Genomic DNA, 16,478 nt, shown 5'->3' on the forward strand with positions numbered 1-16,478 from the left:
ACAAACAACCAAACGGAGGTACGGCCATTTGTCATTAATGACAGCTAAATATGTGTTATTAAACTCTTTTCAGATGATCCACAACCCTAAGACTCATTTCTGTGTGGAAGCTATTTATTATGGAAATTTCAGAAAAAGCCAAGTTTGGATAGAGATGCTTCCTGAGTAGCTTCTCAGAAAAGGGCATGAGGGTTAATTCATGCTCTGGAAGAATTTTGCTCAGGTTTAAACATTGGATTAAGGCAGAAAAAGAGAAAAAAAATCTCCAAAAACATGATGCCCTTTTAAACAGTTTGGTTTCATGTCAATATCGACTTATTATTTATTGATTCATCAAACGGTTCGTGGCAGAGAGGGGTTAGCAGGATCCAATAGCTCAATGAATTTCGCTTTTTGCCTAATGACTTTAATGAAATGGAAACTATGAAAAGTTTGCCCCGTCCTTCATAACCTCTCCTCACTGTGACTTTGATTTAATCAAATTGTATCACGGAGTCCAAAGCAGCATACTAATGTGCCTCGGAAATTAAATGCTCCATTGAGAGCCATCGTTAGATAAGAACGTGTCCCATCTTATCAAGATGTGGGTGTGATCTGTCTGCTGCAGCACAGTAAAGCTTTTCGAGATACACTGAATCACTGACCTCTCAACTTCTCTCCCCAACCCTTGTATTACTCTCCTGACTCTCTCTGCTATCTGCTTCTCTCCTCTCAATCTTGACATCTTTGTCTTTTAACTCCCATCTTTGAATGTCTATATTTGTACTTACGACTTTATTTATCTCTCCCCTCCCTCCTCTCTTGTCTTTTTTTCTCTGTAGGCATCAGAGCTGGGAATGCTGTCAGTCTACTACACTTACATCTTCACCTCTCTGGTAAGGAACTGGGAATGGTTTGGGTATTTAGAGGCAATATAGATTAGACAGCTGATCGGCAGGGCTGTGCCAATGGAATGTATGGAAATGGTACTCTTTAATTGGTACTCTTCAGTTGAATGAATGATTAGATGGTTCGAGCTTTGAGGACATCGGAGCTCAGATATTATAGCACAGTCCATTTTCTCTGCAAGTCTGCTGTGGCTCCAGTCGTGGCTAGTTTGCCCTCGTTTGTTGAAGTGCAGTTCTGGACCAATAAATAATAATAATGATCATAAATGCTGCTAGTACTGTTGTTGTTGTTGCTGCTGCTGCTCCAGTCTTCGGAAAGCCTGCCAAGCTCCCATTGACTGAGAGATGAAGTCATAGTCCTCAGAGTCAACATTTATTCTGTCAACAAATGAGTCGAGGGTTGCTTTTTGTGTTGTGCCCCTACATTACAAAACTTATACTGTATAACTTTGGCTTCTTAATTGGTTATCACTAGAGCAATTAGCATTGAGTGCAACGCATGGTGTTTGGTTTTGTGATGTGTTAGCTTTGAACCCATGTAGTATGAACATTTTGTGGACCTTTTCATCACCTACACACTACATCACTACACAGTCACTTAAAGCTACATTTTCAAACTATTATTTGCTCAACTTAAGAACGTTTGAAACTGAATGTTTCATGTGTACAGTGACGATTTCCTCGAAAGAGGTGACACAGGCAGATAGAGAAAGAGCTGAGAGAGGCAGCTAACGGAAGAGCTGCTTTGCAAAGTTGCTTTAAAAGCAGTAGCAGAGTCATTATGACATTTGAAACAAGAAAGTTGAAATTGTTTCAATGGACTGTCTATCGTTATAATTTGGTTTATTAAATGTTACACTAAAAGCATATTCTTTACATCATCCGCTGTGCCACCATTAGTGTGAGGACTGGGGACCCAACAGTTGGGGGTCTTTCCCTTATGTGAAATGAGTCATTGCCCCTGCTGGAAATGAAAGGGATTATTGACCCCAAATTTAAGAGTAATGGTGTTTAGGCACACAGGGGCGAAGGGATCTGAGAGAGTTATTCTAAGATCATAAAGATAGCGGCTAAAGGAAAATTTGATGCCGTAGTAAACTTACCAGATAGCTGCTCCCTAATGGAAATTAATGAGGTTCGAAACACTTTGCTCTAATAGCGCTGTAGAGTTGATTCATATCAAGTTGATTTATGACTCATTAAGAGGGGGCTACTGCCATCTTCATGTTTTCCTCCGCAGCCCTTGACATAGTCACTTCTCCCGAATCTGTCTTATTAAAGCCTTAAATAGCTCGTTGTTACTTTCCTTTTAGTATTACCATTTAAACATCTGGTCAATGATTGAACTCCTTCGTGATTTTTCTCTACTTATGACATCTATTGCAGGATGTCCGTCCTGGGAGAGGGATCCCTTACTATGTCAACTCTCCCTGAGATTTTTTACACCCCCCCCCCTCCACACACACACACACACATACGGTCGCCACCATTTTCTTAAGACCCAGCCATTGCTCAATACTCAGTGACGCCATCATTAATAGCTTCAGCTAACATCATTAAAATGGTCAGCAGTGGCTGTGAGAGTGGAAAAATAGAAGCCCTGCTCTCTCCCTAGTTCATACGCACCCAGAGCCAGAAATTATAGGAGGAAGTTTCATTTTGTTCTCTTTTCGCTGTTCAGTGTTCACTCTATTGTGAACACTGAACAGACCTGATAGAAGGCCACCGTCTCTGAAAAATGTGGATAATGCATCAAACGCGTGGGTCTCTTTTTGATCCCTTCATTAAATATAGTACACTACACCATTTATATGAGACTGTCATGTCCAGAAAAATGCAGCATTAGTCACTTGTTCAAAGAGCTTAAAACAACTCGGAACATTCAGTGCCAATGCAGGACGTCATTTGATGTTCTCATAGCGCTGTGTAAAGTAGTGTGAAAATGTACGTATGTGGGTTGGCTGGTAAGTGGGAGTACAAAGTATGATTTTGACGGACTAGGTTTAACTTGAGACTGATGTCTACATCCCTCTATTAGTGGGTTTTCCTAACTATGTCAGATATTCTTCCATAACCTTATTACACAAGCTTCTCATTTGTAGCCAGTGACCATCAATGATGCTGTCTAAAATAACACCTGTTGCTAGCACATTTTATCTGATGTATCTAATTAGTTTAAACATTGCACTAAAAGACTGTGGTTAAATACACACCAGCTACAAGTTGAACATTTTTCTTGTTTTTTCTCGTTAGCATAATGCAGTATTATTGTTGTTTCGATCTGCTTGTCTGCTTAGCTTGCACACTTGAGACAGCCAGATGCATGTTAGCTTAACGCTTAATTGTTTGTATTAAACAGTATGTCTTATTTTGACACTTACTTACTTCTGCTAACTGCTTTAATGGACAGGCTAATTACATTTTCTTTCAGGATTAGTTGTATTTCATTTAAGTTAGGGATTTAATTTGATGTAAAGTAAGTATATTTTAAGAAATCTCAACACATTCCCTTTGTCTCAAGGCCAAGAGTCCTCTTTCTGATAGAAGAGATATTCTTGAGCCACCGAAGCAGACAGATGATAAAGATGATTATGCGGTCGTTCATTTCTCTGTGTGTGTGTGTGGCGGTTCATGTTGGTGCACTCTTGATGGCAGCAGATATTCCCGTCTAGATATTGCCATTACGTCAGGGAGCACATACCCTTAATAATTCACTACATTACGCTTATCACTTAATCCCTCACCATTTGCCTGGAAAAGTCTTATACATTATGACCTGTGGCCTGCTACATTATCGTATTCTTAACAGTAATTTTAATGAACATATTAACTTAAACTACATTGGTAAAATACTGTGGGGTAAAATAAATGAGCGACTACTTGCAATTTCCCATTGCCATGGAGAATTACAGTTCATCTTTTCAGGTAGCAATCAATAAGTTTCCTCCCACACGCAAACTAATTAAAGTTTTTTATACTTTTTCTAATCAGTTTAGTGTTCAGCAAGATCTTGTTTACTTTTGCTGTAAAGATCAGTGGGCAGTATTCATAATTACGGTAGTATTAAAAACACTGAAAACAGAGAGGAAGGCAGAGGAAGCTCAAAGTCTTTACTCTTAACTAAGCTTTATCTGATGACATTTTCTGAGATCTGTTTGCCAGCGCCACAGGGTCAATGGCTTATGATGTTTTCTTGTCAGCTTACATAAGTCTGAATTCTGCTGTCTTTCAATTAATCAATTCTTTTGTAAATGTATGTCTACCACAGCCTCTCATTAGCTAGAATTGAAACAGAATAGCTGCTTAGTATGCCAACAATTCACTTTTAATTCTCCCTGTGTCTGGTACTATCAAACCACCACATCTCACCATATCTGCAGCTTCTACCTATTTACATCTACTGTGGGGAGAAGAAGGTTTGACCTCCATATGGCACCACATTTACCATCTATAACTATGTGTCTTGGGTTCAAACATTCACTGTGTATTCTGATCAGAAGAGCATCTGATCCATCTTAAATGCTTTCAAATGTTTTTCCAGTTTGGCTAGGGTTATACAGTAATTATATGATGGAGCAAGGAAGAGTTACCCAAAGAGTTTCTGATAATGAGGTCAAAAATAGATGCTGTGGTTAATGCTGATTTGGCATCATCTTCTACTAGCATGCTGATAGATAGATTCAAAATGTCCAGTGTTCACCCAGAACAAAAAAAGGGATAATCTGCTGAGGTTAGACATGACATAGCCACCTAAAGAATAAAGCTACAAAATAGTTTGATGTGCTGTACGTGCCAGTGTTGCTAAACAGGTCGCTGTAAAACTTTATGCAAACCACTCACACAATTCAGCGAGGGCAAGATATAAATACTGTGATAACGTCACACATTTGCCGGCTGATCATTGAGTTGTAGCTTTTGGTGAATAGTTTGACCTCCAGCTCCACTCATATTGCTTTATTTTATTCCTTTATTTTTTCTTGTTGAAATGTGTTTCTCCGTTCCCGTGGTGAGGATGTTCTCAAGGTCAGATTTTCTTTCAGTAAAATATATGAATAAAGCACCGTAGTGTCCCTGCATTGTTCCGTTTGGTTCCCCCTGATTTGAAAGAACTAAAGAACACTATCTTCCAAAAAGGATTTATTTGATGTTTTCATAACAATAAGTAAACAACATAAGTATAACAACCCCCTCATCCCTCTCCCAGTCTCTTATTCAGCTCTGCTGGCCAATGAAGGACAAAAAAAGAAGATTTTTAAATAGATAGTCTGAATATAATTATAGCACTTTCACAAAAGGCTAGAAACAGTTCAGATGTCGGACACCTTTTTTGCTTAACAATTGATTGCACAAAGTACACTGGTTATGTTCACCCATTAGTCTTACATACTAATGTAAAATGCTGATCAAAATATGGGTGTCTTAAGAACTGTAAATGTAACTATGCAAATAGGGTTGCAAAATTCCGGGAATTTTCAAAGTTGGAAACTTTCCATGGGAATTTATGGGAATTAACAGGAATTTTGGGAATTACCGGGAATAAACGGGAATTTACTTAATTTAAAGCAACCCAAATGCACTAAATTCTCCTAACTATGTTATTTCAGTCCAGGCAAACGTTCTAGACAGTAAAAAGCAGTTTTAATATATTTATGAACATTTAATTTTAACATTAAAAAAGTTTATTGAGAAACCCAACTTGATATCATATATTGAATTTCACTAGACCAGGTTTACAGAGGCTTAAACTTTGATTTTAAATATAGTTGGGGAAAATATATTTTAGCATAATCTTGACTAAAACAACCAGATTTTACGCAAGTACACTTGTCAAATTGCACATAGCACACATCCTACTGCAGGGGTACTGAGGCCAAGCCCCCTACATGCACTGTGCATTCCTCCATCACATGGGGGGCATTTGACTTTATTTATTGAATGGGTGGGGTCAGACAGAGATGAGTAATATTTTACTCAACATTCATCTTTCTGTTGTTCAGTGAAATTATTGATTGTTCATAAAATAATCAAAACTTGATAAAGTTCTTCTTAGAACATAAATCTGTTCAAATGTAATGTTTTTTGATTGTATTATTTAGCATGGATGTCTGCCTATGACCAAACATAGTGTTTAAATGTTTAGATTTATGTTTGGTTATGAAAAAAAAATCATTTAAATTACCGCCATTCCTATAATTCCTATAATTTCCAATTTTGAATATTCCCAAAATTCCCGAGCGAAAGTTCCTGTGGAAAGTTTCCGTTAAATTACCGGAAAGTTTCCACAGGAACTTTCGCTCGGGAATTTTGGGAATATTCAAAATATTAATTTAACGGAAACTTTCCACCCCTTTGCAACCCTATATGCAAATAATAACAGACAGTGGACTTATGAATTATTTATGAAACAAAAAAAGTATTTTAGCTTAGATAATTGTTAGTGTTGTACAATGCTACTGCAATTCATCTGATTTAAATGCTTTGAAATGTTTAGGCAGATGAACGTTCATTTATCTTACACATTACATCCTTCCTGATTCTGCTCTCGTCTGCTTTCTTCACCTGTTCTCTCTCCCTCCCTTGTCTTTTCTTATTGTCTCAAAGCACTCTCTCCCCCCTGTCTCCCTCCTCTGCTGACACTTCATTTATCTCCGGTCCTGACATCTCTGACTAACGACGTGCCAGACTGCTCCCCTGCCTAATCTGTTTCCCCTGAATCATCTCAAGACGCTCATCAACGTCCTCCCTAAGCTAGACCCATCCACAGTCAGGTTCTTTTTTGTTTTGGTATGCCCACTTATGGATTTGACTGCTTTCAGTCTTCATTTTGGTTCTTGGTTTCTTTATTCTTTTATGTGTAGATGTTAAATTATCTGGTGTGAGATATAAGGCAAGGAAGAAGCTGGAGAGATGCTCCTTTCCTCCTATCAATTTCCAACACTGTGTTATACCTGTCAGTTTTTCTCTCTGATCCTTAATGTAAAAAAAAGTATGTGTGTGTGTGTGTGTGTGTGTCTGTCTGTCTGTGTGTGTGTGTGTGTGTGTGTGTGTGTGTGTGTGTGTGTGTGTCCGTGCGGCTGCGGAGAGTTTGTTTCTTTACCTTTTACTTATACAATCTATCATTCTATTTATTACTAAGGTCTCTATGGATTAGATGGGTGTGTTGGTAGAACATCCACTGACTGTTCATTGACCATCATTAGAGATAATGATCATTAGTGAAGGGAAGGCTGCCTTGGGTGAAAGTTTTTTTTTCCTTTGTTAAAAGCTGTACCATTCAAATAGTTGTGTTCTTGGTTACATTAATTCTGCTCTGTGGTACCCGAAGAGGCCCCCCGGTCCTTGGTAACGACCAGGATGCTTAATCTAGAGACAAGTATTCCCTAATCATCAGAATTAGACATGCAGGTGATGGGGTGGGAGAGGAGAGGAGCAGACTATAGCATTACTCAGATGGTATCAAACATTGTCTCTCTTATTCCAACCTGATAAGTTCTCTCAGCGCCCAGCGGTTTAGTTTCCTCCTTGCCTATTAAATCCACTTAACACCAGGCGTCGATATGCTGGGCTTTAATTGTAAGATCTCATAGAAAATCTTGTCCCCTGGGTCACAGTGAAACAGAGAGATTAAAAGAAAAAACATGCTTCTTGGAAGAACGTTGGGGAAACCAAACAGATCCAGAGGGCTTTGGGCAGGCGGCTTTTTTATGAGCAGCCAACATCGTGCTCTTTGATAGATGCTTACAGACACACTAACACACACACACGCACGCACGGACGCACGCACAAACAATCAAAACAAACCAAGAACACTGACATAGGCGCACACAAGTTTGCCGAGACGCACGTACTCAGTTCCCCGCTCCATGGCTCCCATCTAAGTGATTTGTATCCCATGATCCGAGCTACTCGGCAGGATTGAAGAAATCACATCAGGTTGGCAGTGGCTCATCGTATGTTGACGGGATGCCTAATGTCATTTGAAGGTTAGGTGAGCACGGCATTGGGCCTTTGCCGCGCCTAGCTTTTGAGATGTCATTTTGAGTCTTGATGAAAGCTTTTCAGGCTCTCTCCTTCTCGCTCGTATAGACACACACACACACAGATCAACAGAAATTGGTCAAATACACGCTTTGACACACAGTGCATGCTGACATATTATCCTTCGCCGCAAAGCAGGGGCCATCAGTTCAACTTCACCTCTCCCAACCCAAGCCCCCCCCCCCCATACACACACACCACACCACACCACACACTCCTCCGCCTGTTTGTTTTGTTCTTCATGTTCCATTTCCCCTTCACATACGCGTGATCCCTCTTGTCACTACAGTCATGCATCCGTGCCTGAGGAGCTGCCAGCACTTCCTTACTGTCACACACACACACACACACACACACACACACACACACACACACACACACACACACACACACAATAATGACTCAAATAAATAAACCCATGTAAATGCTCACCCACACAACATCCCGTCACTCCAACTCACCCACACATACAGCTGTAACATCTTGGCCTGCTTATCTATCTACCTGCCTGTATGCCTAGCTGCCTCCCGGAAATAAGAAGCTGTGTGTACGGTTCTTCTCCTGGTCTCATAAAGCAGCCTGGATGATAGAGAGAAATCAGGCTGCATTCTGTATTTGCATCTCAACTCAGCACCCAGTCCTCATGCAAAGACATACAATAGGTACAAAACCTATTCATTCAATCCTATCTTTCTTTTTCCTCCCTCTGTTTTGTTCTCCATCCATATGAGTCAGAGCTGATTGGCAGATTGTATAAGAGAAAAGAAAGGGCTGATTAGGACAGTTAGGTTTTACTTTTGAAGCATGGCTGATGCTGTTCTTCACTAATCCCTATTCTTTCTCAGACACTGCCGTGCTCCGCGTTATTTGTTCTTGGCCAGTTGGGGCTCGACATGCTCCGTGTTTCTAATTATTCCTCCCAACACTCTCAAATGATAAAATGCTTTAAAATTGAATGTGCCACTGAAGAACAGATGAAATGTACGCCTTCCTCCATCGACCCGCACCAAATAAATTCCCATATTTTTGTCTCTGTCTCTAATTCCAAATTAGTTTTTTTTTTATCTTGAGGAGGTTTGCTTTCGCCGTCTGTCACTCTTTTCTGTTAAAGAAAAGATAGTCGCTGCCCGTCTGCCCATGTCATTGTCATTTCACTTCTTCCATACTGCCAAACCCCATGTACCAAACCCCTCTCTCTCTCTCTCTCTCTCTCTCTCTCTCTCTCTCTCTCTCTCTCTCTCTCTCTCTCTCTCTCTCTCTCTCTCTCTCTGTCTTTACCTCTCTATGTTTCTCTGAGTGAGTCTGGGCATCGACAACTATATTGTCTAGGCGATACAATTTCCCAAATGTATTGTTCTGGTATAAAAAAAATGTCTTGTCCCATATCTTTGAATGTGAATGAATAGAAGGAACATCCATTACAAATAGAAAAAAGAGGGCAAAAACAATAATAGCACTTTGCATCGACCTCACTTTCCATTTCCGGTGTGCACTATAGTACAGAAGCTTTATAACACCCCTCCCCCCCTCAAAAAACAAACCTTGTCAGTCAAACTGCTTTGGAGAGCAGCCACTGTGACTGTGAAAATGATTGGGATTTAATTAATTCCCCTCCACAGCTTATTTAAAGTTCATATTTCCCTGTTTAGACACAGAGTTTGAGAATCAATCAACTGAGTAATAGAAAAGGTAATAGGCTACGTGGACGGTGACAACAGAAAAGCCGCATCCAGACAGAATATAAACTATGTCATTATTATATCACAACAAGTGTGTTTCACAAAATAATGTTTGCTCGCTACTCATTTGTCATGTAAAGATTTCCGACCAACTTCGCTAAGAATTACGTTCATTGTGTTGGTGCTGTAGAGAGCGGAATTAATAGTTGTTCCTATAAACGCTTGCTGGTGCTTGGATAGAAGCGCAAAATGATTTGTTTGAGGGGTTTGAGATTGATGCATTCACACTATACACTTAAATATTAATGTCCAATTTCTCCTTTTGAATGTATTTTCAAGAGCCAGTTCAGCTACAGCGGGTTGAAGGAAAACTCTGGCACTGTTGTTATTCTCATCAAAATCAAATTGGTATTTAAACTTTAACCAGTCTCTGCCTTTTTTCTGCACAATTTTTTTTTGAATGACAGAGGCATTGACAGGCATATCAGTGCTCACGGAGGGCATTCATTAATGATTTATGACTGATTATGAGAGGTTAACAGGTTGGGACGTGAGGTCTGCTCATGTTAAAGAAAAATTTAACATTGCTCGGGATTCATAAAGAGACCTTATGGCGTGTTAGAAAGTGTTCAGATTTTTAATGAGGTCTGACATGAACGGACCCTGCAAAGAAGGAAAGTGCATTTTGATATGCAATGAACAATGTTTTTCAACCGCCTTATGATAGTGGAGTCCGTGTGAGGGACTATACCAACAACCTGGAACATTTAATAAGTGAGTCCAGCCTCTTTGCCTTATCACCCTAAACAGAACTTTCCAACCAAATGAAAACACACTCCACGGTGTTTATCATAAAATTCATAAAAAGACCTGAAGCTCCCAAATCTGTTTGTATCTTTACAGATTAACCAGACGGCGGCTGGATGTTTGTGTGAATTAATGAGGGTGGACTATTTAGGGTAGTGTTCTACCCTTCAGACTCATTTTTGTGTATTGATTTCTTTTTATTAGCCCTTTAACCACCCTTTCTCCCTCTGAGCCCCATGTGTGGATGAGTCAGTGTTGACAATCGTATTACAGCCTATCATCTTCCAAGTCCCTTGAGGTTGAGTCCCAGCTTACTGTAGGGTCTCCTTCAGAAAGTAGAGAATGCTTGCTGACTTCACACCTGACTTCCTTCGCTCATCCATATTTCATTTCCACCTGGCTAGCTCCCTTATCTTCCTCCCTTCCATTTATTCCTTTAACCTTCATTTCCTCATCACTACACCTTACCTACTTCCTTTCCACTTCTTTCTTCTTCTTTTTTATGTTCCTGCTCTTTTTCCTCCATCCCCTCATTCACCTATCTTGAACCTGCCATGTTCTATATTGTAAACTGGACTCTTGCCAGCACAAAGTCAGCAAAAGTCAAGAACAATTTTTCTTTTCACAATACTTCATGTTGTACGTGTCAAATACCTTATCAGTGCTTCGATTAAATGGGGATCTCTCACTATAATATTTTTAGAAATAGAAGCATCTCTGTGGCTGGCAAAGACGCAGATGCTATACCTGACACTAATGAGCTTTTTATAATCGCTAATTAGCTAAAATAAAGCCACATTTTTACAAACCTGTGAACACTTCTCTACGCTTTAATTACTTTTCAGTATCACAAAGCCCATGTGGCTATTGGTCAGTGCCCCCACTTGCCCTGATGTCACACCTCTTTGATTAGCAATAAAACTGCTTGATTCATGTACATGTGTTTTGAAATGCACATGCTGCTCTTGTTATACAAGTTCTGCTGTTGTATTCTAACAAATTGTGCACAGAATAAAAAGCAATTGGTGATATTGGTGAGTTTTAATCAGCCTGATGTAGCCCTAATTTTGATAAAGCATATTCCTGTTATTTGATTCTGATTGTATCATTTAATGATTCAGTAATTAAACTAGATGTATCCATATTTTTATCAAAACAATATGATTGTGATTTCTTAAACCAGACGGATTTCAGTTTATTTTAACTATTCATAATTCCTGTGTATACAGTATACAGCTTTAATTCCCATCACATTAGAGAACGCCTTGCTAATCCAATGGTTGCAGAATTGGCCAAACATTTTTGACTGGAATGATAGTAGCATAAAGAATTCATAGGAAAATACACTGACAATTCCCTCAAAAACAAAACGAGTGACAATAAAGAGGGTTTCTCCCTGAAACAATAAAACCACGGCAATCAAAAGCATCATGTATGAAACAAATGTGATGTAACAGCAGACAAAAATAAACAAAAGGTTTTATAAACTAACCTCAATGAGGCAGCAAAATCTTTCGTTTTCTTTTTTTCTGGGACACAAGACCACGACAATGCCCTGCTGTCACCATCAATTCACGAACTACAGCTGAGCTGAGCCAGCAAGGCTCAAATCAGCATACTGTAGATAAAGTGTGTTTTCAGTTTATGTATGACCAGAGAGCACGGAATCCAGTGAGCATTTCTCTGGTACCAGATTCACACCACTTTCAAAAATAAAAGCAAAGGAAATGTATGATATTAAAGTGGAGCAAAAAAAAGTGAAACCATTCTCGACATTACCATTAGACCCCCGTACATGACCATCAATCCATTTCCTCTATATGCAATATTATTTGCATGCTGTTGCCCGTCAATTACGGAAACAAGTCTCAAAGGTGAGGGTTTAGATGGTCTTCAGGGCTTCACTGTGTTAAGCAGAGTGAAGATGGGGCTCTCATCTCTATGATCTGCTGCTTCTCCCTTGGAATTGTTTATTTTGTTCTGTATAAGCATTTCAGCCACCCACTCCTCCATCCAACTGCCGACTCTGCAGCCTTATAGCTCCCAGTGAACCCCTTTCTGTTAACCAACCAAATTATTTTCTTTGTGGATGCAAAGCTTTCCAATTAAAGCAATATAAAGAATTCATAAGAATAAGAAGCTTTCTTAAGTAATTTTTTCATTTTATTATTGAAGGCCTTTCTCCTCCAAATTAAATTTTCCTCTTCTACTTTCAGCTGTTATGATACTTCATAACATTCTGCTGGGGATTTGAATGAATAGCTTACTGGAAAAGAGACTTGTTTTACAGATTCCAAACATATGCTGGTATCTGCAATATTCATGGTGTTTTGGTCTCAACCAGCCTGAAAAATACTCATATACTACGCATAAGGTGTCCGCCTCACAAATAGCCTGTTTACTGTTGCAGGTCAGACCTAATTTCATGAATCATGGAATGAAATTGGCCATTTGTTTCCAACACTCTGCAGGAATGCTGCCAGATTGTTTTGATATATGTGGCTATTAGATGTTTACGAACCAAGCTAATGTAACCAACCCAGCAGGCTGCACTAAGATATATGGTATGTTAATTTCATGGTCATCTTGCAGTAAATGAAAATAGCTGGCCATTAGGAGTGATGTAGGTGGCAGCGTATAGTGTGTTACGTAAGAGGGATGACTTTACGCGCAGTCCATGCACAATCAAGGTGGTGAAGTACCAGTGCACAGCCAGTGAGAAAATGGCGACGCTGCCATTAGTTTTCATGTCCAGCAGCAATTTTGAAAAAGACAAAGAAGTAAAATGCATAGAAATCATTAATCGAATTTTGCCAATTCATCCCAGGTTTATGGCAAGTCTGTTGGCATGACATTTGGTGATGCTTCCTCTCTTCTTCTCCTCTCCTCCCCTCACACGCTCACTGAGAACATCTGAATTTATGTGGCAATTGATACAAGCATGAAATAACTTATCGCCAAAAACATTGCACGGCGATTCCGGCTATTATAGACTGGATTGAGGCCTCAAGCTTATAGCCGGTTATATCCCTCCCCCCAGTATATAACAGGAGTCACGTTATTAATAGGTACGAAAAATCAATATGCAATTTACAGAAATGTTACTCAATCATTGGCCACTGGAGTTTTTATCCTATATTCCATAGGATATATGCCATTCTAGATAATTAGCGAAGATGACTTTTATTTCCTTTTTTTAAAATGTCAATTATGATTATCACCACTGACAACTCTGTCTCTATCTGAAGCACACTTCACATAGCAGAAAATAAAAACGTGAACATCTGAGGATTCCACAATCCAAGGAAATGCTCATTAAAAATGCACTCATCAACATGGTAATATTACTAGTGGATCAAATGACTGCATAATGTCTGAGTGATTTGAAAGGCATCATTCTTAGTTAAAAAAAAACACAAAACAAAGAATTTTCACCCAGGCCCTGCAGTTGCTCGTGAATCCATCATCCACCATTGTATTGTTTTGTTTTTACAGCACGCTACTTAACTGATAGGTGGAGTATCAATGCTACCATCGCTTCCAACAGCAGCAGCAAATCCTCTGGTAGAACCACTGTATGCCAACTGTCCAGCACTTGAATTAGAGTGAAATTTGACTCCTTATCAACCAGACATGTAAAATGTACTGTAATTGTTCACTAACTTATTCATATGGAAATAATATTCCAAGTGTTTTGTTCACAGCTTATTGCGCTGCTCCTTAAATGCCACATATCAAATATTGCTCTTAAACTTTACTTCTGCTCATGATATTAGCAGATAATGAAAAAAGCATATATTAATGAAAACAATGTATGCGTATGAGTCATTGAATGTGCAACTTCCAATTATTATGACTCACTTCACATTATTTTTTCTTTATACCTGTAGATCCCAACTTCAGAAAACTGCATTACTTTTAATGCCATTGTAACAAGGTCCTTCAAGTGTTCGGATGCCTCAAACTCATTAAAATGCAGACTATACAGAAACACTGCCTGCACAGCAATGCATACGTATTGCGAGACCTTCTAACTAGCATTTGAAAAGGCTTATCTATCAATAGAAAGTTTCTGGTAGAGATATCAGAGTTCAGGTCAAAGGATGTTTGTGCCATGCATACAGCAGCAGAGATGCAGCCTCATTCAGTGGATGTCCTTGAAGCCTAGAGACTCACTATAATCTCTATTTATGAAGATTAGATCAATGGCCAAAGAGCTGAAAGAGGCTTGTTGATCTAAAGAGGTTTTTGATTCATTTTTTGATGGGGATATCCTGTTTAGGATGGTGGATTTATAGAGGCTTATACCACTGCAGAGAAATATTTGAATGTGTGAGGATGGGTTAAGGGGTGAGTTAGAGAGTGGTAAGGGGTTGGCTTGAGGACAGGGTATCCCACTATCAGCAGCATCAGACCTCCTGGGATCTCATTATTCACCGGCTCAAGCTGACTACATCACAACGAACAGCAAGCGGTCACACGTTGGGCGTTTGTGTCGGTGAGCGCGCGATGTGAGCATGTGCGAACGCACGGTCGATAGCGTGAAAAGTAAGAAGGATCAGTAAAAATCTAAAGGATATAAAAAATCCATACAGAAAGATAAAAGAGGATTTGAGAGAATAAAAAAGGAGACGGAAATAAAGAATAGATAAGACGGAGACTGAGGTTTTTTTCAGAGGGAAAGGGGGGAGAGAATGAAGGAGGTGAAGCAACAGTTTTTGGTTGGTTTGGCCGAAGTTCCGGCTGCTGATTGATCGCCAGATGACAGCCGGTGTCGGGGGCCCCTTCGGCCAGGCTGTCATTCCCTCACACTCCCCCGCCCCCCTCTCATCTTCGCTCTGTCGCTCCCCCCTTTTCTCCCTTACAGCTTTTTAAGCTCTCAGTTGTGCCAGCTAATCTCTCACCTTCCTCTCTCACTTTCTCTCCTCTTTCTCTCTCTCTATTGATTCAATTTATAGCTCTCTTTCCATCTCCCCCTCTCTCTCTCTCTCTCTCTCTCTCTCTGTGTGCACCTCATCATCATTCTGCTCCTCAACCCTTCTCACCCTCTCGATGGTGACAGTTGGTTCCTCCACTGCTCTCCTCTACCCTCCAACTCTGCCTTTTCGTTCCCCCACTGCTGTGAGAGCAACTGTCCTCTACTAAGCACTGTCCGTTTTCCACTACCTATTTAGTATGCAAGAGAGCGTAATTGCTCATGTGGAGGGATTAAGTCTGTGTTTGTGTCTGTCTGCCTATGTGTGTGTGTATTTGAATTTAAATGTGTGTGTGTTAGTGAGTGTCTGTCTGTGCCCCGAAAAGCCTACCAATGCAGCGCATTAGTTTTCAGCAGACATAGCCTAAGGATATTTTGGTGACCTTGGTCCTCAGTGAGTATGTGCATGTGTTGCTCAATTATAGGTATTTCATTTTCCTGTGTGTACACACGCACTCTGGAGTGTGTATTTGTGTATTTTGAGTGCTCGCTCCACGTACGTGCATGCATACATACGGACATCCTTGAGGGGCATGCTTAATGATAGGCTCGTTTGCACAGCTCTAATGATCTATTAAAGCACACTTAACCAGTAATTATACGGCCAGTCCCAAAAGGCTTATGAGGCCCTACAAGGGATAGCTAAAGACACAAGAGGACGATGTGTTTTTTTGGGTGATGCACAAGAATCAATAATATTGTGGCCTCAGATTTTGTTCTGTGTTAATGATAATATAATAATGTTGTCGAATGAGATCATCATCATCAATAAGTGTTCCACGAGCTGTGCTTCAATGAGGAACATGTTTTAGATCTCTTCTTCTTGTAGACTTCTTAACATTTTCTATATTCAAAAGTAAAAAGCTAAATCCTGCTTGTAGATAGACCGCACACACATCATTCCTGCTGAGAAGTGTACTCTGCTGCCCAGAGTTGCTTCTTTTTAACATGCAGCAGATGTGCCCTGCTTCACGCTAGTATAACTAAACATTTGGGATTTCCAGGTTTCTGTGAGCTTGGCGTTTGGGATAATAGGCCTCCCACTCAAAGTCAATATCCGCTGCTTCCTCCTGCCCCGCTCTGCTCCGAGTC

General features: G+C 39.9%; 1 protein-coding gene across 1 annotated transcript in view; it reads left to right on the top strand.

The window, feature by feature from the left end:
• grik4 (glutamate receptor, ionotropic, kainate 4) overlaps positions 1-16,478 on the top strand; it is a gene marked incomplete at both ends in the record, with an annotated part of 146,733 nt that overhangs the window by 78,826 nt on the left and 51,429 nt on the right. The window contains one exon of the mRNA XM_080024819.1: positions 822-875. Coding sequence (XP_079880945.1) covers positions 822-875 — 54 coding nt within the window. The remainder of the gene's footprint in view (positions 1-821; positions 876-16,478) is intronic.

The sequence above is a fragment of the Ammodytes marinus genome, assembly GCF_949987685.1.
Source record: "Ammodytes marinus genome assembly, chromosome: 3".
NCBI lineage: Eukaryota > Metazoa > Chordata > Actinopteri > Uranoscopiformes > Ammodytidae > Ammodytes > Ammodytes marinus.